The sequence below is a fragment of the Chelmon rostratus genome, chromosome 14 (assembly GCF_017976325.1).
Source record: "Chelmon rostratus isolate fCheRos1 chromosome 14, fCheRos1.pri, whole genome shotgun sequence".
NCBI classification, from domain to species: domain Eukaryota; kingdom Metazoa; phylum Chordata; class Actinopteri; order Chaetodontiformes; family Chaetodontidae; genus Chelmon; species Chelmon rostratus.
The window spans coordinates 22,910,970-22,934,567 of NC_055671.1; the positions used below are offsets into that span (position 1 = coordinate 22,910,970).

Here is a 23,598-nt window from a genome sequence, read left to right on the forward strand (position 1 = left end):
TGGGAGCTATCAGCTGACTCCATGTTTTCCACTCGTTCCCCCACCCACCACCCGACTCCCTTTCCCTTCCCCTCCCGGTCCGTTCATCTTTCCATCACTTCACCCCCACCTCTTCCTCCCTTTATTTTCTTTCTCTCGCTCTCTCCGTCACGACCACACCCCCCTTTCACCTTTTCTCTCCCACACCCCCGCCTCTCCCTCCAACATCTCTCCCCCCTTCACATCAACCACACCCTTGTGTCTTCCCACCTCACCCTCTCATCCCTCGCTGGCTTCGTTTCCACCCACTCACTCTCGTATTTCTCCATTCTCTCCTGCTTTTTTTCCTCCCCCCCCTCCCCTCCCCTCCTCTTTTTCCCGGTTGCTCAGATTAAACCCACAACTCTTTACAAAATCCCCAAAAGAAGAGGCTGAGAACTCCGCCAGAAAAAAAGAAAAAGACAAACCTCGCCGGACTCCTGCGAGCTCTGTGATCTGAGATACGGAGTGAGGAGGAAAAAATGAGCCTGAAAGAGCAACTTTCTGATATGAAGACAGAGCGATTAGCTTAAAAATGAGGATGTAAGGCAGCTCGTTACCCAGCGGAAGGAAGCAAACTCATCTTGACACTATACTCAGATGATTATACTGTCATTTTACACTTTCTCGCAGATTGTGCTTCATATTTTGATTTGTTTGCCCACCAGAACACCTGAATTTGATACAGGTCATTTAGCCTGTCATGTAAAAGCCTGTGTTTTTATAGTATTCATAGCTCAAATTCCACCTTATCAAAAATGTACTGTTTGCTGCACAGAACACGCACATGACATGCTACTATTGCCTAATTTACCCGTCGGGGGTCTAATGAAGTTATATCTTATCTTATCTTGTGGTAATTGAAATGGCCAAACAATTAAAAAACACTTAAATCTTCTCTGCTAGACACAGATCACTTCAGCCAGCAGCCACATCCACAGCTGAAAACAGGCCTTCATCCACTCAGCATCCGGTTTTTACTGCGAATATTAGTTCATAAACAAAAAAGTAAAATTTGGCGAATAAGAAATAGGTTAAAACTGTGAGACAAGAAGAAATCTTCAGCATTTAAAGTGATGCAACCTCAGAAATGTGTTGTTTTTAGGAACTAAATGACTATTTACAGGCATTTCACCACGATACACAAACACCAATCCTGATCTGAATATGAACCCACAGACCCTCTGTGTTGTCTCGGCTTCCACACAAAAAAACTGAGCTCCGCTTGAAATCCTAAACTTTCACTCGGCCTGAAGTCAAATTTATTTGCATTGTTTGGAAGTCAGACAGCAGCCGTGAAATAACCGTCTCTGCCAGGGCTGGAACGCAAGTCGCCTTAAAACAATAAGCCCAACGTGTCTGAATGCTGCATGAAGAAGCCCTCGCTCAGCTCGACGTGTTGCAGTGGAGCTCGCCAGACCGCTCCGCTCTCTCCCCGTGCGCCTCTCAGTTCAACTGCTCCACCATAAAATGGGTCACCCAGTCTTCGCCTTGCAGTTAATTCATGTGATCTCTAACTTGAATGGAAGCGGGGAGCAGCTGTGACTGCGAGAAATTCGGGCAGAGAGAAAGACATAATCTGTCCACAGGACTTTAATCGCGTTGCTCACACCGGGTCTCATACAGATGCAGTAATGAGCGATAATACAGCTCTGCTATCAGTGCCCTTATGTGCCCACAGAAGGCTATTTACATGAAACAGTATGTATGATTATGGCACAATATCCAGAGCATGCCAGAGGAGCTGGAGCATTCATAATCTGATCAGAGAGAGGAGCTGCTTTTTTATTTTTTTTTTTTCATGGTCGTATGAGAAGCACCCACGTCTCTGTGTCACCAGGTGTGGTGGTTTATCTGTCATGTGACTGTGCCGGTTTAACAAAGGGTTAACAGGTAATACGGCAGAGCTGAAGGGCCAATCAACACACCTTCGTCAGCAGCCACATAACTTATTTATGACGGGTTACACAAGTGGGGTCAACGGCTCTTATACCAAACTCCCATTAAGAAATTACATTTTAATGATACAAGTTCTCCAGGCAGTGTTACAGTCTGCTCCCTGACAGACTGCTAGTGAGTGTCATAACCTCACTTTTTTTTCTATGGTGGCGTATATCCAACACATACAAGCCTCAGTAAGTGGAGCAAACGATTGACCAATCTTTACACAGAGTTGCACACAATTCAGTGCCCTCCCTGCAAATGAAACAGGTGGTAATAAATGTGTCAGGACTCTCAGAGACAGATAAGTCTCCATTTAACAAAGCAGGTCCTGCTTGTCACATATGTCTCTTATCGATCCCAGGAACTTTTCCACAAACTGTAACCGATAAAATAGATTACTTATTACTTCAGCTGTACAAACCACAGCAGCCAAGTTCAGTTTCTGCTAAAAGGCCGCTGTTCTGCCCACCAAAAGTCCCTCCTCCTGACGTAGCACTTTCTAATGGCCCAGGAACTATTAGTCAGTTATGGGTCAAACACAAACTTTGATTACTGCTACACGTCTACAGCATCTTAAGTATCAAGATTTTCTGACGAGTCAAGTGAGCAATTAAAATCTTTATTTGCTTAAAAAATCTGGTTATGCACAAAAGCTGTGATATAACTCGACACAAATCACTGAGCAGATTCACTCGACGACCAACATTCATTCAGACATCACAGAGTCAGGCTAATGTTCCTAATGGTCACAATTTTTCAGCTACCATGGAAATGCAAACAGCTACTTGCCAAAACTGGCTGCTAGTTGCTGGGTGTTTGGTGGAAAAGGGCCAAAAGTTACTGGCCAGATGGTTCCACAGCCTCTGTAACACTACACTGCTGCACCTACTGGCCTTTGGTGGAGAACACGATCTAGAGTGGTAAAAAGTAAAAAAAAAAAAAAATTAAAAAAAGCACACGCAGGAACAAGATGGCGCATATAGTAAAATATAAAATAGCTTTCAGGCTATGTCGCTATTACTGGAAGAGATCAATAGGTCCCAAGGTAGACAAGCAATACTGTGACTGTAAGTTAAAGGTGAAGGGAGCATGGACAGAGAGGGAGGGGCACAGTGGGAGGTAAAGAGAGGAGGAAGATGAGAGGATGGAAGTGAGGTGAAAGACATTGAGTGTTTGCATCAATATCTGTGATCAACTGTAATGTTTGGGGGGCATTTACAGTAAGTGTGCACGTACCGCATGCGAGAATACTGTGTGTGCCTGAGGAGGTGGAGCATGACAGCAGATCTGGACCATACCAGGAAAACACAAAAACAACAGCTGGGGGAGATATAAACCACACAGCCCCACCCTGCACACACACACACACACACACACACACAGAGAGAGAGAGAGCTCCACCCCTTACAGCCTGACCCACCCAGTGAAACACCAACTGCACCCACCCTGCAGTCTATCCCTCTCTATCTCTCTCTGCTTCACCCACCTGTTAGCAGGCTGATCCCAGCGCAGCCCACAGCGTCTGCTAGCCAGCGCCAACACTGACACAGACTCTCCGCCTAATGTTACCTAATAGGAGTTGCCAGTGTTGATTTCCTGGGTGCTTGGTAAGTTGCTGGTCCCAAACGCCCACACAGGACTTCACGACTCCAAGCTCAAAGCAAACTCTACTTGCGTTTTAATGACAGCCGTGCAGCTCATTGCACGTGAATCTACACTGCAGCTTCCAATTAAAAAGAAAAATCAAATACTTCTGGTGGAGCACTTGTGGTAAATACCAAAAAATGAGGCAACCTGAGCAGGAAATAAATGGAGAGGAACGGAGGATTCAGACTAAGTGCCCGGATGTCTAATTATGCATCTGTAGCAAACAACATTGTGTTATTCACCTTGGAATTAATGCAACTGCTCTACCCGATTTTAACATACTGTATGTAGGCGTAATTAGCAGACCTTCACCGAACAGCTGTTTTTAATAAAGATGCAATTAAGAGTGCCATTCGCATCTAACAAGCTTGTCAATGAATAGGTGTTTTATGCCGTCATATTGTAAGAAAATGTAAAATATTTTTCCTGTGGACTGTCAGAACACATGACAGAATTAGCGTGTTGTAGAGCACGTCAACTCAGAGCCACAGCTCATTAAGAGTAAAGTAAATGTCGCATAAATCACCTGTCCTCACTTACGTTTCCTCATTGTCATCTATGCACAGTGCAGTGTCCACCTTGCTTTGAGGACAAAAACATTTACTGGTGGGAAAAGCGAGTGAGGAGCAGGGAGCTCTGCAACAAACAAACGTGGATGCTAGCTCGTTTTCACTTCTAAATAAATAGTTTACATGACCGGGCTGAACTGGACTTGTTTCAAACCTGTCTGATTGTTTATGCTGCAACGCCCTTTCCACTCATACACTTGCAGAAGTCTGACTAGCAGCCTCTCCACTCCCCGGCATCGCTACTATAAAGATATTAAATAAAATGCCATTGTAGCTAGCAGGCAGACAATATACAGATCCAGGTTGTAAACAAGGTTTTTCTGTAAGCAAAGATGCAGAAACATAAAGCATTTTATATAATTACACAGTGTAGTTTTTGTAGAATAATGCTGTATTGAACTCTGCTTTATGGCTCAGTTATGGGTTTCCTACGTTACCCAGCATGCCTCTCTGTAACCTTATAAGAATGTGCATGGACTTGTTGCACCCAGATGAGGAAGATACAGCTGAGAGCGTGCAGCCAGGGAGCCTCACAGTAGTTCACAGGTAACAGTTTGACAAAGCTCCAGGCTCGTCATTCCGGTCCTCAGGTGACCTCAGAATCGCTCATGTATCAACAACATACGTGGAAATTCCTTCAGCGCGTCTCTTTAAAGTCAGTTCCCCAGGAGCTGAAGCGTGGCTTCTTTTCAATCAGTTCCCTTTGTTCAATCAGTTCCCTTTGCGTCCTTGTTCAAATGTTCAAATTAGAAGCTTTTCAGGGACGAAGCAAAGCCTCGACAGCCCGGCAGCTCAGCGGCGTTCTGACGGCAAAGCAGGAGTTTAACCACAATGCAAAGCAAAAAATTTAAACTGCAAAAAACCAGGGTGGAGAAACATTAGCTCCTCGAGTTCAATTTGAGTCTATAGACCCATGCACTATTTCAGAATCATCACCTCTATGAATGGAAAAACAGAAATCTTGGCTTCGTCATGGCGGCCGTGAAACTTTCAACACCGCTAACGCTCGTTGAAGACGACGTCGGCAACCGCGACACCGGGGCTTAACTCCGGGAAGCAGTCTGTTTGTGTTGGACGGAGGTGACTTTATCTCACCACACAGGGCAGGTCTTTTTCAATTGGGTTCAATAACATCCTATTTTTAGAGCTGACTAGACAGACTGACTTGTTAACATGGATGGATTTTTGCTGCTGAAGTCAGATGTCTTTGTTTAATGGTGGCGAGAAGGGAATGGAAGCAGTGATGAAAGTGAAACCTGTGCACAGCAGCAGGAGTCCAGGACAGTTTGATACTCTTTGTGGAGGAACGTCTGCTTTTTAAAGACACTGAGCGATGCACATTAAACACTATCTGCTGCAGGGGGAAATGAAAACGCGTGGCGTGGCAAACAAAGTTCAGCCCACTACACACGGGAGCATGACGTGTCAGCTGATCCACCAAATGAACTCCATGTTACTCAGATCAGCTCTGAATACAAAAACACACACACACGAAAGAGTGGCGTCTACATCCTGTCCCAATCACAGCTGCTGTTTTTACTTCCTGGAAGCTCCACTCTGGAGGAAGTGGGCTGCCAACAATGACATCATCATCTTGCACCAGCAGAGGGAGCTGCATCTGTCCTCTATCTGCAATGCATTTGCCCACCCAAACCCCCCCCAAACACACACACACACACACACACACACACACACACACATACACATCAGCTCTCTCTCTGCATCCCAAAATTGTGAATGTGCTGTCCTTTGAATGGACTGAATGCTCAACCACAGACACACAAAATTCCTCTCATACACACACACGCACACACACACACACACACTGAGTAACACTCATGCTAGCAAAGCCCTCCTGGCAAAAGCACAGCAAATAGGCCTCTAACCTCTCATGTCTCATGCTCTCTCTCTCTCGCTCTCGCACACAAACACACACACACAAACACAGGGGGGAGTAATAGAGTGTGTGTACATGTGTGTGACTGTGTGTGTGTGTGTGTGTTGTGGCCTGCCTTTGTGCATGAGTGCTCCTGTTTGCTGGAGGACAACTGACTTGTTTATGTGCATACATCAGTGACACACATGCACGCACACACACACACACACAGAGGGCCTCATTGTGCGTGTATTTGTGTGTATATGAGAGAGAGAGAGAGAGAGAGAGAGAGGGAGAGAGAGAGAGAGATTACAGGGCTATTCACTGTGCTGTGCTGGCAGGTATTCAGTATGTTTGTGTGTGTGTGTTCATATTTGGCTGAAGCAGTTAGAAAGGGAGAGACACAGGGGAGGGGGCAGAAAGAGAGAGGGTGAGGTAGAAACAGAGAGAGAGAGAAAGAGAGAGAGAGGGGCTGGTCTGGAAAGGTGGAGGAGGAAGAGGAGGAGGGGGAGGGGTCAGGCTACACAGTCTTTTCGGCAACTCCCGCCAGAGCCGCGGTTGCCATGGTGACGGGGCGAGCGGAAGCAGAGCCTCCCTCGACACATCCTATTAGGGTGAGAGAGAGGGAGAGAGAGCAAGAGTTTGAGAGAGAAAGTAGAAGAAGAATGACGGCCGGAGAAGAAGATGAGATAAAAAGGTGGCGTTCTGAAAAAAGAGAGGAAGTCGTCTGCATGACATGTGACCTTATCCGACACGCCTACATACAGTAGCCAACCAACCAGTGTGTTCACGCATCTCTGCCTTCCTTTTCATCTCCTCACTTCTTCTCAACTCACAGCAGCCAGACAGCCCTTGAACACATCAGACTGGTCAGCAGCCAAAAAACGCATCTTTAAAATAGTAATCAGGATACCAGACATACTCAAAACTGAGCTTCTCTGCTGCAGCGGGACACACCGGAAAGCAAACCGGAAGTTTAAGGACAGCCAGTTAATTTTCTGTGTGATAATAAACTGACCATCTTTAGATTTAAGAATGATGGTCAGACTGGTAATTTTAGGCTTTAAGAGATTATGATGGACACTTTACAAGCCCAATGATTAATTGACTACTTTATAAAATAATACACAAAATAATCAATAATGAAAATAACAACTAACTGTAAACCTCCTGAGTTCACTACACAGTTTTTGGAAAGTTTAGGACCTGTGTGACCACCAGTAGACCACAACTGTTGGCCACACAGACCAGGAGCCAATCATCAGCAAGGAATGGCGTGCAAGGTTTCAAATTAAGGGAGGCGTGCAGAGGAGCCATCATCTTCCTCTGATTAGTTATTCTATTGTTAATGTGGCAGTTGAGAAAACTAATCCAGCTTCTTGTGTTTCATATCTTTTCACTCTTGGATGTGTCACTGCACACAAAATCTTTGCCATTAATTTCTTAAACAATCATACTTAAGACAACTGAGACTGTTTTATTAGAAAAAATTACATAATAACGAATGTAAAGCCAGAACTGGCAAACGATCGTCTTGCCAGCGTTGTTGTTTGTTCACCACGACGATGCGAACGAGTCGGAATGAAGGCGATAACAGCGAATTTGAGTCAACACAAGTTGCATGTGAGGTGTTTAAGTGTTTGTAGGCTCCCGGAGGATCAAATGCCAGGAGGATCTGCTTCCTGGAGACTTTTATTAGACAGGAAACTCCACTCCCCTCTGTTCGAGAGAGCCACAGAGGTGTGGTCAACACACACACACACACACACACACACACACACACACACACACAGCTTAATGATCCCTTACGCAATACTACTCCACCCAGCCCCGACCCTTTACTAACCCAAACCATGCCACGACACAACACACACACAAACATATCCCAGACCCCTCCCCCACCTCCCAAACCCTCCCACTCATGTGAACACATGATGCTGCTTCTTCTATAAGATGTTTCTAAATCAGCCACTCAGGAGTTTATTTTCCATCAGTTCAGGTGGACAGTTGTTGAATTATCGATCGTCCTTCACACCCTCGCCACCCAACACCTCAGCTTGATGATACGCTTTCTGCACATTATCTGTTATTATCTTCAGCAAAATAAAAGATCAGCTGGGACAATCAATAAAAAACAACCCAGAAACATTGCAGCTAACCACCAAAGCAGCGTATAAATGCTTCTATCATTTCAGTTTTCTGGGAATTCAAGCACTACAGATTTAAAACAGATCTGAAACACAAAGTCATGCATATAAATAAGCCTATGTAAACATTTTTTAGAGTTTCATTCTAATAGTCGTTGTAGTGTCTCTTTGTTTGTGTTGTCTGTGTGAGTTTATGGGATTGTTGTCACTTGCTGACAGAGCAAGGCAAAAGTGTTCTCTGCACAACTATGATTTCATAATTTTGCATAATATATATGTCAATATATGTCAATGTAAATAAAAGAGGCCCAAGTATTGAGCCTTGGGGAACTCCACGCTCCATACTGGGATTGTAGTTGCACTGTAGCTGCAGAGTGAGACAGAGCAAACCATTGATTGCTTTTAATAACTACATGCAAACACAGAAGAAGCCTGTATTGTGTGATCAGTTGTTCCAAAGAAGAAATCTAACCACCACAGAGCCAGAGGCAATGTGTAATTGGTTTCTTCACTCATCAGAGCAGATTTATAACCTGCCAAGAAAAGCATGTTTGTGGAAAAGGTTTGTTGCAAATGAAGACCGAGGAGGTAACGCTCAGTGACCTTTGGCACAAGTCTGGGCAGGTGTGATGCAACTTTGTGCCTGCTTCCTTCATTGAGAGAAGCTATGCTGATCATTTTGTGGTGAGCACAAAATGAAAACAACAGTGGAACCTCAGCTGAACGGCCGATGCATCAACGGAAATGTGCATCAAAGGAAACCTGAAATTATCTGTAAATTCACTAAAATGTGCAATAAATGTGCATATGTTGGCTATTTCATTGTTTTTAAGCTCACAGACAACCAACCGCGGTGAGAGCAAATCAAATCGCAGCAAACTAGTTGCTGATTGGCTGACAAACAGCAGGGTCTAAATGTGTTGTTCATGGATCATTAACTGCGAGATGGAAGATAAGATAATGACAGATACGTGCCACCAAAAACGAAAAAAAAGACCAAATCCGAACCGCAAAGATGATCACGTGGAGTGAAAACTCTCAACCTGCTGCTGAATATGACAAAGTACAACTGACTATCATCTCTTTCCATCATTGGGTGAAGTATATTTAATTTATCAACCTCTGCAGAGGTTAATTTCACTGTCACAAACTATTAATTTATTATTCAGTTACTCAAACACACTGAAGCAAATTTCACCTCGGATAACTCTGCACATTCAGTATATTCATGCTTTGTAGGCTTAGAGGTGAGGCCTCAACCATAAGCAACACATGCCTAAACCCAAATCTGAAACCAGACTTTAACCTAAATGAAGACACGCTACTGACGACACATTCAGAAACACCAAAACCTCCACTGGTTTTGGTGCCTCTGAATGTGTCGCCTGCTCAGTAGCTTGTTTTCTGGCTTCCTGTCCTTCTCTCTGCGCAGCTCACTCTGTCGATCCTGTTCGTCAGACACATATCTAAACAGAGCTGACTTAAGCTGATCTGATGTGAACTGGAAGCACGATTTCGACATGAAAACCCCATTAAAAGTGGCACCTGTGTGCTGTTTCTACACATTGTTGGCTGCTTTAGTTTGAGAATGTCAGCTGAGGATGAAGAACAGCTGGTTTCCTGTCCTGCATGTGACTTTCCTCCTAACTTTACTTCCTATCTCCGCTCCCAGGCACACCACTCCCTGCTGATAGATTCAGTCCTGCCTATCCCACATTCCCGCAAACCATCACAAATGCAAATCTAAGTCTGCGGTCTGTGTTAGGAATAAACCAGAATGGGAGATTTCGAGGATTGTGGGTCCAGTGGTGCATATGGATACAGAACCTGTAGTTGAGGGATGAGATTGTATTATTGGAAAAGTTCTGGTTTCCATTTGTAGTCCAAAATAATCCAACAACATATTTTAAAATCACTTGCAAATTAAATATACAACATTTTGAATATAAAAAAGAAGAAATAATCTGCTGGTTTAGATTTTGAAGCTCCCAAAAGCCCGATCCATCGACCCTCTCCCCGGATTTTATGGCCCTATCTCTAAAAAAGGCTTGTTAGCATTGTTAGCTTTCATAATAAGAACCAAAGGGAACAGCTATCTTTGCTGTTCCTCTCCTCTTTGCTGGCTGTTCAGAGCCAACAAGGACAACAACATTATGAATTAGAGCATTGAAGGGAGCAGAGGAGGACAAAATGGATCGCAGTCATAATCCTGCAGTGCAGCCTTTCCTTATCTGAATCTCCACACCCTCTCCACCTCCACCTCCACCTCTCCCTCCTGTCTCCATCTGCACTCTTTCCTCATCTGTCTCCTCGATGCCAATTTGTTTCTTTTGCTCTCTCCATCTTCTCTCCACTCTCTCTTTTTTTTTACACTTCCTACAGCTACATACCTCACCCATCCTCCCCTGCAGCTGACAACACCCTTCCCTCCTTTCCCAGTACGCCGGGTTAATGGTTGCCGTAGCGTGCCTGTGACTTATCATTACTGCTCACGCCCTTTATTCTATACCCTCTTCTGTCTCTGATTATAACAGGGTACACGGACCTACTTATCAACTTAACACTTGAGTTAGAAATGTCAAAGGTGTCGCAACACGCCTGTGCTGCTAACCTGTAAGTTAAGCCATGGCAACATGCTAACGCTCCCTACATATTTTTTACTTATGATTGTATCTAATTAGCGTTCATAAAGTCTAGCCATACTGTGTCCCTGATCAGGATCAGGCTACAACCAGCCAGCAGACAAACATGAGAATGAGCTGCGACAAGCAGGCATCAGGAAGTACTTTCTGAAGAAAATCACGTGGCCTTTTGGAAGACAAAGAGGCAAAAGAAACAATCTTAATGACGGAGAATTTCTATTCCAAAAGGTATAATCAAGCATTAACACGTAAACAAAGGAGTCTGAAATCCACTGCAACCTCCCATCGTCGTCACGGCTAATTGACAGTTCTTTTAATTCAAGACAAACCCAAAACAACAACCACAGTTTGGTTATGAATGTTTTCTGCCGCTGCGTAATGTTTGCTTATGTCAGTAATTTCTGTAAATACAGCAGGTAAACAGGCCTAGATTTCAACTATGAGCAACACACAAATGCAGATCCGCCACAAACTTGTAAGCCTTTATACATGATGGTACAGTCTGGGAATAACAAGCTCCAAAACTTGGCAGATCATCAGATTTGAGCAGAGACGCACAGGTAGGAAATCCCTGATCACATCTGGAAAACGGTGGCATCTGCCAAATACAGACTGATTTGCAGAAACTAATCAATAAAGATATGACGGGTATATATATTTTAAAGGAGGTTGGCTCACACTCTTAACTGGCACAATATGATTATGCAGCAGTGGGAACTTAATACCTTCAAGTTAACTTCTACTTCTATGAAGCGCTCGTGTCATTTTATCTCCTTTAAACTGCTTTGTCTGGCCATGATTTAAACGCTTGAACTGCATATCTTCTCATTTTTATTTACACCACTAAAATCCTCTGAGACATGTATATCTGAGATCATGTAGAAAAAGAGGAGTCGGTCTAAAGATACGGGCACTCCCCTGCCTCAGAGGAACTCCCAGAGTCTGTGTAAATCACAAGGAAAAAGATGCAGCTCGCCGCTCCGAATTAGCTTAATTTATTAGCAGACGGCCTGACCAAAATAGTACAGTCCTGAGAAATAAAACCACCAGGGCATAAGGGCGACATGCAGGGTAACCCCGGCAGGAGTTTGGTTTCCAGAGGAGCTTTTCTCCTCGAACTGACTCACACAGTCTCTTGTCGGGGTGCTTTGGCGCCGCCGTGACCTCTGACCTCGTCACCATCCGCCTCATGGAGCTTGTTCTGCCGATGCTCTCCCTGAGAGTCACTCCGGATTAAAACAAACAAAAGGTCAACGCTGCTGCTTGAAATGCAAAACTGAAAATGCCAACACGCCGTGAGAGCAATTAAGCGTTTGTTCGTCGTTTTATGACTTCCTACGTCTTTTCATCCATCCATCAATTGTTCCTGGCGTCCATCAGGACAGCCTGCTACTCCCTCGCCCTCCTGACACCACGTCGACGAAGCACAACAGCTCATCTTCATCTTTATAATGCAGAAAAGCCTTTTTTTCAGCCTCGCTCCACATTCACACCGTTTCATTCACTCCACTGCTGCTGCTGCTGCTGCTGCTGCAGACCCTGAGCTACAGGAGGCTCCAGCAGCAGCATTCACTGTGGACGATGAGGGTGCATCTCTTTCATCCTTTATCAAGCTGAAGCTCCAAACAGTGTCTGATGTTTGCTTCTCAAGTCTGTTAAATTTGCCCCTTTACTCGCTTAGGAAATGTGGGATTGACTAGTTAATGGAAAAAAAATCACTGACTGATAAAGCAAAAGCTTTTTTTGTGATATGAAAACTCAATATGAAGTAGTTCTTTCCTTGGAAGAAGAAGAAGAAGTCAGCACAGGAAGTGATGGTGATGGTGAGGGTTTATGATTCTGGAGAAAGAAGAAGAAGACAGAACCTAAGAGCATCTGACACTCATGACCTTCATCACAACTACCTCCAAACTCCTCCTGTTCCTCACAAACACCCCATCCAATCAACCTCTGCTCGAGCCATCCCTCCTAACCTCCTGTACCCTCGCCCACCCCTCCATATATCTCTCTGTCTGCATCTACTCCTCCATCCATTTAGCTCTTGCACCTCCTTCACTCCATCTATCTACTGATCTCCATCTATCATCATCTCACTCTGAGCTCCACCCATCAATTCACGACCAGAATTTCCATTTCACTCAGTCCTTCTCTTTCGATTCCTCCTCTACATCCTCCGTCTTCACAGGAAACTTCCTCGATCTAATATAATTTTACAAAATGAAATTTCTGCTAATTCGTATTCAGTTTGTGGTGATAAAGTGGAACATGGATATCAGTCCGCTTTGTCAGTGGGATGTCTTTGAAGGCACCTTTTAAACAGAACATCCTCAGAATATGACAGCATGTCGCTCACATCTATCCACTTTCACAAAATGACAATTTAAGGCATCGTTTCAGCTAAAATTTCATGATATTTTGGAGAAAGCTGTCAAATCAAAATCTCTTCAAATTCAGAATCACTTCCATCTGTCGGCAGGATTTTTAATTCAGAAAACAGAAAACTGACCTGAATCTGAGGTTCGGCCAAACGTGATTTTTAAGCAGCGAGGGAAAATGTGACTTTCACAGAGAAACTCCACATACGAGGTTGCTAAACCGTTAAAGTACAGCAGATCTTGCACAAACATAAGCTCAGCAGATAAGTAGCAGCTGACATATTTACAACAAATCATGGTGCAGGTGAAGAGATGTAAATCTCTAGGATTTTGTTCCTGTTTGGTCTCCTAATTAAAAGTTAATACCACAATTCTACAATCATATTCCAGTGTCGCAGAAGAAAGAGCAGGATTTTGGTGGAGGGTAATCCTAAAATAACGTGCAGTAACGCTCTAAATCTGCAGTTGGTTTAGACACCTGAGTTCATGCTTTAAACGACATGATAATGGTCATATAGGGATGAAAATCTCACTGTTACACTACTACAGCAAGTACGGTAAGTCAAAGCCGACACAGGAAGTCAGAATATAAACTGTGGAAGTGAGAGGATTTTACTACTTTCAGCTCACCTGGAGGTTTGTTTACAACCTCTCCGATCAGCTGACCACTCCTGCTTCCTGCCTTTAGCCTTTAGCATTTGTGCTTTATGAGACCCAGGACGTACTGAACCAGCACTCTGAGTTAAACATGGCTGCCATGTTTAAAGTTCATTCCTGAAAAGGAAAACTACGAGATCAAATCTCGATTCTCTGAACTTGGAGCACGAGGAGAGTAGAGAGACGTAGAATTTGACAAATTAATACTCAGTAAATCGCCGTCTCACTTGTAAATCTTCTTGATGCCAACATAATTACGAGTGTTCAAATAAAATCCTCCTCCAGCTTCTGTCTGATTTTAATCCTGCATGTGTGAACTCGACCTGATCGAACACGTCTGATCAGAGCGGTGTGAGTCGGTGGCCACGCCTACCCCCACAAACCTGACTCTCATCCATCCACCAACCCTGCTGCTTGAGCCTCCACCCTCTTCTAATCAATCAACCAATCACATCCATCCACCCCTCCTCACCGTGCACTCCATCTCCTCTGGCTCTGGCTTGATCTGTACAGAGGGCATGTCTCTCCCGCCCTCCTCCTCCTCCTCTTCCTCCTTCTTCTTCACTTCCTCTCGCTCCTCCTCGCCCGCCTCCTCCTCGTCCTCCCCCTGCGGTGGCCGAGGCCTGGTCGCCGGCTCCTCCTCCTCTTCCTTGGACGCGGGCGGCGGCGGTGATGATGACGGCGGAGGCGGTTGTTGGGTCAGGGCGCTCTGCTTGGCCGGGCTCCTCTGCTTCTTCTGGGCGCCGGCGGCACTCTTCTTCTGCTTAGGAGTCGACTGGCACTGAGGAGGAGAAGAAGAGGCGGAAGGTGAGAAGAGGCCGGGGGGATCGTTGGGGAAACAGATGAAGAAGAGTAGAAGGAAGGGAAGGAGAGGAAAGAGGCTGAGGCAGGGAGCAAAAAAAGCCAAAACTTCCAGGTCAAAAGAGGGGATTTAAAGGATTTGAAGAAGGAATGAGGAGTAAATAGGGTGGGGGGAGAAAAAGAAGGAAGCAAGAAAAGAGGAAGGAAAATGTGAGAAAGGAAGGAGGAAGAGGGGGAGGAAGACAGGTAGGACAGGAAGCAAGACAGGAAGTGACAGGCTGGAGTTTGGAGGGAAAAAAACATGACAACAAGCATTACCTCTAGTCTAAAAGCAGGCCAAAGAAAACCCCCTCTCAAAAATCTGCCAGGAGGGGGTGTGGGGGGGTGAAAACACACACAGACACACACTCTGGCTGGAAAAAAAAGATAGAAAATTAAAAGCAAAGAGAGAGAGAAGGGGGAGGCAGAGAGACAAAGGCCTAATCCTGAGGCTGCCAGTGAGGGAATGAGAGTGAAAGAGAAATAACAGAGACTCAGAGAGGGAGCAGGGAGGAGTAGCCGTGAACTGACCCCTCCCTCCCTTTCAGCGCAGGCAGGCAGACACACCCTTTTCTGGAAGCCGAGCGAGAGACACACACACACACACTGAAAGAGAGAGAGAGAGCGAGGGCGGGGGGGGTGCAGGGAGTGCTGAGACTCAACACACACACTTCAAGTAGAACACACACCCCTTCTCTTCTTCTCTGTCTCCATTTTCTCTCCATGTCCACTTCCTCTCTCAGACATTTAAACGCACCCCCCCCTGAGCTCTCCTACAAATAAAACTTGCCAATAGTTCAGCAGACAGGGTTGAACATTTCTAGATGTGAATCATCTACTTGAAGATTTTCCCCTGAACGCAGCACAGTGTGATTCAAACACTCAGTGAGGTGCAGCGGCCGCCATGACGATATACGATACACACCGTTCTCAGTGCTTTCCTTTCACGTAAACAGACATTTTTTTCTACTGGCGCCTTTTTGTCCACCTAACGCAACAAGCTAAGCTCTCAACTGTTAAATGTCGTCGAAATCACGCAAGAACTTTGTCTAAAATTGCCAAAATTATGACTGATGTCAGAAAAGGGGAAGTGAAGATGAACGTGGATGTGAGCAGGTTTATCAAGTTATTAATACGCTGAACTACAGACACATTTCAGCCAGTGTGGAGGTGCAACGCTCTGCTCCTGTGATGCTAATTCAGAATAAATAAGATAAACTTGTTTGTGAAAGGGTCAGTTGACCTTCCAGGCCTCTTACATCGATCAGTGCTGCTCTTATAATCAATCAATATTCAATAACATATGAATACTGACCAAAATAAGGATATAAATAGCACTTTATTATAATAATGGAAGGGGGAATAAAGCTCGATGCGGCTGTGAGAATCGAGCAGATAATTGATTGTAGCGATGGCAACCGATGACTCAATTTGTTCATTAAATAGTGTCAAAGAATGGTGATGCCTTCAAGGTTCTGTTTTTTTGACTGAGAAACAGTCAAAGACTAAAATGTACTTCAACGTTCAACAGCAGGAAAACAATCAGTTTAAACTGCTAGATATGAGCTCTAATCTGTACTTTGATGTCCTCTATTTTTCTGACTGATTCAGCTTCCCAGCGCGACCCACCGCAGGGTCGCGACCCACAGTTTGAACGCTGCTGATCCAGACTAGTGGAAGTTGTAAAAAAAAAAAAAAGATGACTTCCCCTTCCACTTCTTTCTTTGTCGTCTTGCCCTCTGAGCTCAGCTGTTGCTGATGTGAATGCGGTTACAGCCCACGTTTCAGTGGAATCCTTTCGAGTTGTGGTTTTAAGAAGAAGTCTGTGACCAAAACCAATCACACCGATAGGGGGGCCCAGCGTGGATTCAGTATTGATTGTGTCATCGCGTGTGGGCGAGCTTTAAACAGGAAGTGACAGAAAGCGTGTGAAGTCGATGCTCAAATACACAAATGAGTTCTGTCCTTCTTGTCTGCAGCAGCGTCCCAGCTCGTCACGGGAAATGTAGTGCTGAGTGAAGAAGAAGATGAAGGGTGTTAGCAATCCATATCCCTCTTTTAATATTAATACTGACGCTATAGTAAAGCCCAGCGACACCCAACTTATTACTGAGTATTTAGATCATCTAAATGAACGGTGACTCTCGGTATTCATCGTAGCATTATTAGCATAAGAAGCATTTTAATGCTACAACCGGTCCAGGTGGGTCTAACTACTGCACACAGATTAGCTTCAAGCAATGCATCACTTTTAGAAGCTCAGCATTAGATTTGCTTGTGAAATCCTTCATCTGCAAAGTAACTACATCCATCCTGCAGCCGTTATTGTAGCGGAGAATACGTTTCTTTTGGAACATAAAAGCAAATCTATCAGACTCAGTAAAGCAGAGCAACACTGTGTTCAGCACAAATTCACTTCCTGGACTTTCCCATTTGTGAGTGCAGAAGTGGCAGCAGTACAAAAGCAGTACAGAAGGAGTAAAGTGCAGCACATGGCGGAGGAGTGTTGTGTCTTTGATGCATGTCAACTGATGCGTTACCAAACAATGGCGATGGATCAGTGCGAAACACTGCGCGCATCATACCCACAGAAGAAGTAGTCACGGTACAGTAGCCAGGATGTACCGAGTGTTGACATATCAAGACGCAGAGCAAACAAAATAATGAATGAGAGGATTTACTGCACATAATATGCTGCCGGTGTGCATTTCCCTTTTAGGGTGTTCAAAGGGAAACTATTGAAAGGTAGTACATAGTTAAAGAAGGAGTAGTACCATTGGGTCACAGTAATAAAATGTCTGCAGCGGTTTTGACCCACAGCGTCTTTCACTAATGTTTCGCTTGCACACAGCTGTTGATTTATGGGCAACGTCTGTGGATAATATACTGAAAATCTGAGGGTTTCACATTTTGTTCCACAGCGTGAAGTCAATACGTCAACCGTGAGCTTCTGGCACTTTTAAGAAACATTCGTCAACCGTGTCCACGCTTCAAAAATTGGATCTAAACGTTGCTGCAGAGCTCATTTTCTGTCCTCCTTCATGCAGTGGAGCCATGAAGAAAAAATCCAGGTCAGTTTGAAAATAATCAGCGGACTTTCACAAGCGATTTTATTTATTTTTTTGTTTGCTGTGGGTTCGCTCAGCCCGGGACTGCAGCCTGAGACTCGGAGCGGTGACAGGGTGTTACAGGCTGGCATGTGACCCGGCTCCAGTGGATTCCACAGCGAGGTGTGGCCTCAGTCAATCAGCCCGGGTGTGGCTGCAAGCAATACCCCTCCCACACACACACGCACACACGCACACACACAGGATTGCACTGGTCTCTCAGTCCCATTGTGATGGGACAGAGCCCCCTCTGTGTCTCTAAACAAAGGTAAAGGCAGCTTGATGTCACACCTACCCCCCAACCGGCAACCAGCACACAGCCAGACTCTGAAAAGACACCGAGCATCTCTTTATTTTCACGATTTCTAACACCACTACCTTTGAGTTTAGTTCAACAGTCACACAGGAAGAGATCCACGTGAGAAACAGAGTCGGATTTCTACAACAACAGGAGCAGGAAGTGGACCACAATGCACTGCAGCTACAAGATGGGTTACACTCCAAGTGAGGAGTGCAACTTTTAGTTCATTTTTTATACTCGTATGAGTTGATTTCCAGTTGTTAGGAAGTACTTTTACATCATATGTGTAGTTGTACATAGAGTTAAGAAGAGTGCATGCAAACCTCTCGTTACAGATTTACAGTTTGGGAATTAACCATCCTGAACTTGTTTCGGTAAATGTGTTCAAGCAAAGGTCAGTTCTTCATCTTTTACAACCTCTTTTGTCTGCTATCTTCTTCTTAGGTTTGTTCCAAAGTGGCGTTTTAAACTGTTCTTACTCGTCCTTTAAATTCAGTCTCACTCTGCGGTGGCAGCATGAATAAAAGCAGCTCCCCCTCAACAATCAAACCATCCTGAATGAACCCAGACAGCCTCATCGCCGTCTTCTACAGAGTCTCATCAGGTTGTAAATTTGCCCAAAGGAGAAAATGATTGGCTGTACCTTTATCTCACTTCACTGAGCTAAATCACATTCTGCTTTCCATGTTTTCTCACGTCGACGTTTTATTGGGTCATTTTCGCAAAGTAAGAAACAGAATTTCCTAACAAATCAAATCCGGCGCTGTCTGCCCGGCGCGATGCGAAGCCCTTCTTTCGGCTGTGAAAGCACCATTGTTGACATTTTTAGGTGAGCGTCAGACAGTCTTGTGGAAGGAGGATTTGTTTTTGTCTGCTGGAGAGAGCTGAAGGCTGCGGATGGAGCAGCTGAAGGGCAAAACTCCACCAGTGGCTTTAAGTCAAACACACTCCCTCAATTCCGACTCTTCCTAAAATTTCCACCAGAACCTGTTTTGATACCTTTTTTTTTTTTCTGACGTCAGAAACCTGTTGCTATAGGAATCTGCTGTAAATCACATGACCTTAAGCTGGCAGCTGCCGTTCATCCTTAAAGGCTGGTCACATCAGCTTTTAAAGATGCAGCTGCAAGAACAAGTCATTCAGCTGGAGTCCCTGCGATCAGCCGGTCTGTTCAGAGTCCAGCTTTAGTGAACTTTGACCCCTGAATTTGAGCCATTGCCTGATACAAAGCCACCTCGACTGTGCTGAGTCTAAATGGAGGAAGCTATCGTGTTAGCTTTGTGTCACCATCCAATTTGATCGAACCTCCTCTGCTGGAGAATAAACTGAACTGAATAAACTGTGATCTGCCCCTTTAGCCTGCAAACAGCTGGCTGTTAGCACGCTTGCTCGCTACCTCCCACACTTTATTAAATGACCTAAAGTTCAATCCTGTGAACAACGACACAGTTGAGTGAACGGGAAATTACAGAGAAAATAGAAAGAAGCTCTGAGAGACGTTGTGCCTGACTAGCATTAGCATGTTCCCAGCTGGCTAGCATGTTAGCAGCTAGCACTCCAAAGCTAATGTAGCTCAGCAACCATCCCTGCCAGAAGTCCGTACTCAGGAAGCTACACGGACCAAATATTTCGTGAACGTGTGCAGATTTATTTCAGGGTGCTAGAATTTAATAAGGAATCTACCAACTTTTTACAGCCTCATCCAAACCTGGACTGTTTGATATTTTTAGCTTTTTTTTAGCCCATGCAAACATTAATCCATGATTATAGTTATTAGCCTACATGTATTCTAACTTTGTGTTGTGTGCTTTTGGCAATGATGGACTCAGTAACCTCACAATTTTTGTTTTCTTATGCAGCAACAATTTCAGAATTAAAACATATAATATCCAATGTTTTGCTCAGTGCATGGCCTTAAATTCTGCTTACTTGTATAAGCACTTTTATGATTTGTGAGTATCTTGTGCACAGAGTCCAGAATAAATCCGCTCAAAATATTTTGGATTGGAGGAGTAAAATGCTGCAGCCAGAAGTGGATCGAACAGGATTTCCAAATAATTCCTCAGCGTTTGTTTTAACCTTATCTGGAGCTCCAGCTAGGTGGAGTTCAGACGGAGCCACGTAAGCAGTAAATCACAGAAAAAACACACTAAATTGAAATTTTAAGTCGTCTCAACTTTCTGGAGCTGTGCACACACCACACCCAATCTACCACCCTGGACAGAATGAAGCAAACACTGAGAATCTTTTGCAAATCCGACTTGATCCACATCTGCTGGTTGACAAGGCAGTCAAGGGGAAGGAGTAAAGTGAGGGGGCCAGGAGCTGTGTGTGTGTGCGTATGTGTGTGTGTGCGTGCGGAAAGAGCAGCGCTAACGAGCAGTGATAGTAAGAGACTGTGTGAGTGTATATGCGCATATTGTGTGTAAATGAGGAGTGACAAGAGTATGTGTGAGTGTGTGCCTCCCCCCAGAGGAGGGGTCCCACTGTGGAGTTCCAGGAATAAAAAAGGGTGTGACCCTGTCAGCCTCTGATCCCACCACAGGAAGTCAGTATGGGGGTAAAGAGGGACGAGAAGGGCTGAAAAAAGGGCAGACTGTTTCGCGGACACAGTGTCAGTACAGAGTCGAGGAAATGTTCAGAGTGTAAATAAATAATAATAAAGCTTGTCGACAACGAGCTAAGATCCAGTGTTCCTGACCGTTTTTGAGAGAAAATAGCTAAAGTCTGTTGTACAGGTCTTCAGACTGGCTGTGAAGCATATTTCAGAGCTGGTTCGAATGCATGTGAAGTCAAAGCAAAGGTGTGAGTCGCTACCAGCAGGTGCAAATATTGCTATAAGCGGCGCAGATTGAAGCAACCATGCAAAAGCTGCAGGAATCCACTTTATGAGCAAAGTGAGGAAACTAAGGGAAACTAACAGAAAGAGGTGGTTAGTTTGAATGTTCTGTGTGAACATTTGTAGCTTTAGCTACCATCTGTACAGTCGATACACTGGCTGTTTGTGGTGAACAAACACTGGCTGCTAACTGCACATAGTTCAAATTAAAGTGCACAATTTGCATGTGTGACATCACTGCAAGATGCTGCTTGCAAACCAAACAACAGTGCATGTAGTAATAAACTCAAACAAGGTGAACAAGTTTAATTTTACAACACTGAAAAGATTGTTTTCCCTTCAGCCGCTTTGTAATAAAACATACTGAAAGCTGAATATGGCGACACTGCGCGAGCCAGGAGATAGCCAGCATCACCAGGTAAAAAACTCCCCCTGGTGGACAACATAATCCATTCCATTCTTCTTTTGTGATTATTCCAGTTTTTATTTGTTATCCATTTCTAAACGTGCTTCTGTTTTCAGAGAATAGGAAACCACGTCGTGGCGCATTCCATTCAGGGTAGCGATCGGCATATTTTAAGACACGCCTCTTTGTTGGCATTCATCTTGCTTAAAACAACCACAAGCGCACAGTGACAACAAACACAAGAGAAGACAAACAGGAATGGATTTCTTAGGAAGAGAAGCAGCACGAGGAAGCACAGGAGCGCTGCTTTGAGAAAACAAAGGGAATGACGGAGCTCCATTCATATGAACACAAAGAGCGGCCGAGTGAGCTCAACATCGCCTCTGGTGGACAGCGTGGATATTACATGTTTGTGGCTGTTTTGGTATCTGTTTGCTGATGATGGCTCAGTTTGTGTATAAAACAAAACATTTAACAGTTCTGATAATGTGTTAATGTCATTTATCATTTTTTCTTTCTTATAAAATCATTAATCTGATGATTTTTTGGTTTTGAATTGTTGTGATGATGATTTAATACGCTAAATGATTAGTCGACAGATTCATCAGTGATGAAAAGAATCATTAGCTGCAGACCTAAAATAAGGAAACATCAGCTAATGAGGCCAGAACTCACTGACTGTACTTTAGAGAGTAGTTGGAGTTGCTCTGCAGTCGTCCACAACAGGATCTGTCTCCAGGCTTCAAACAGGCCAATCTCAACATTTTTAAAATCTATTTTTACCCGGCGAAGGCTGACTGAGCGTGAACTGAACGCTCATCTTCATCCTCATACGGTCCCACACATTCACACCCGCTCAGAACAACCGGTCTGTTGCTGCTGAGCTGGAGGCAGCTGAGGAGAGGAGTCATGTCGCAGGTGTCTGAGGACGCTTTCCATTCACGTCCACTCAAAGCGGTTTCACGGAAAACATGTAAATATATCTGTATGCTTCTGATGTGAGACAGTGAAAGCAGTAAGGCGACAGGTGTGATGGACACCTGACAGGAGGGGGGGGGGGGGGGGGGGGGGGGGCTGGATGAGCTCCTACTGCGTAATACTACTCCTACTACTCCTACACTCATAAAAATAAAGGTTAACAGCAGCGTCAGGTGTGTGATTCTTCTCACCTGTCTTTACTGACATTTTATTTTCATATTTTAACGTCTTTGGAGAGAGTTGTCCAGATGTTCTGTAAGTGAGATATTGCCTCAGTTTATTTGGACCAAAACAAATACATTAAAGCAACATTATGTAACAATTTAACCTTAAATCACAGCTTTAAAATCATTTTGATGGCACACTGACTTGTATTATGGTGACCGGCGCCTCTTTCATTCCAACTTCACGCCTGTAACGTTCGTTCTCGCACTGTGTAACTTTGCTCGAACGGATACGATCTCACCTGAGGAGTGCATAACGCTTTACGGCGCTACATCACAACACAGGACTTCAGCTTGATATAAGAAGAAGAGAACAGCGAGCAAGAAAATTACAATCTAGGAGCAAAAAATACTAATTCTTGCATAATGACGTGAGTGTGTTTAAGTCATTTTTCCAGACCATTTTTACATCCTACAGGAAGACAGACGTGGATGAACTCAACTTTCTGCTGCAACATAGACCGTGAACTGTTTCCAGGAAGGTCTCCACTCACAGTGAAACGGCTGAACAACAGAGAAACGGCCAAATCTCACTTTGCAAAGAACAAAACTGCACATCACAACCGACACCTGGAAATGAGTGGCTGCTGTCAGCCTGTTAAACCTGCGTTCTCTCTCCTCCTGCTCTCTGTGATCACCTATACTGCGTTGCAATGAAGCCAAAATCACTATTTACTTCTTCTAATTCATAGATTTTTCTGTTTCTGCTGCCAGACAACAAAGTGTCAAACAGAGATTTAATCGGGCTCAAAAAAAAAAAAGCTAAATACAGCAATGTGACAACTGCTGTGCTGTGTGATCGGCTGTCCTGACCTTTAAGTTAGAGGTGACTTTTGAGTGTTTCTCCATATGCACTAAAGCACCAAACAGGCATTTTAAGATTTATTAGGTTAGTTTTTTTGGTGAGGAAAACCCTGGGAACTTGCACTTTAATAGATAAACAAAATATGAAATGTTGGTAGCAGCCGTATTTAAAACCATTACTACGCTATGGAATAAAAGCACATGCTGAGTTTATTTTTTACAGT

The 23,598-nt window shown here is 44.3% G+C and overlaps 1 protein-coding gene across 2 annotated transcripts in view; it reads right to left on the minus strand.

The window, feature by feature from the left end:
* The window catches only part of klf8 (Kruppel-like factor 8), a 64,968-nt gene that overhangs the window by 17,706 nt on the left and 23,664 nt on the right, over positions 1-23,598 (minus strand). For both annotated transcript variants that reach the window (XM_041952401.1, XM_041952400.1), the window contains exon 2: positions 14,348-14,656. In XM_041952401.1, coding sequence (XP_041808335.1) covers positions 14,348-14,656 — 309 coding nt within the window. The remainder of the gene's footprint in view (positions 1-14,347; positions 14,657-23,598) is intronic.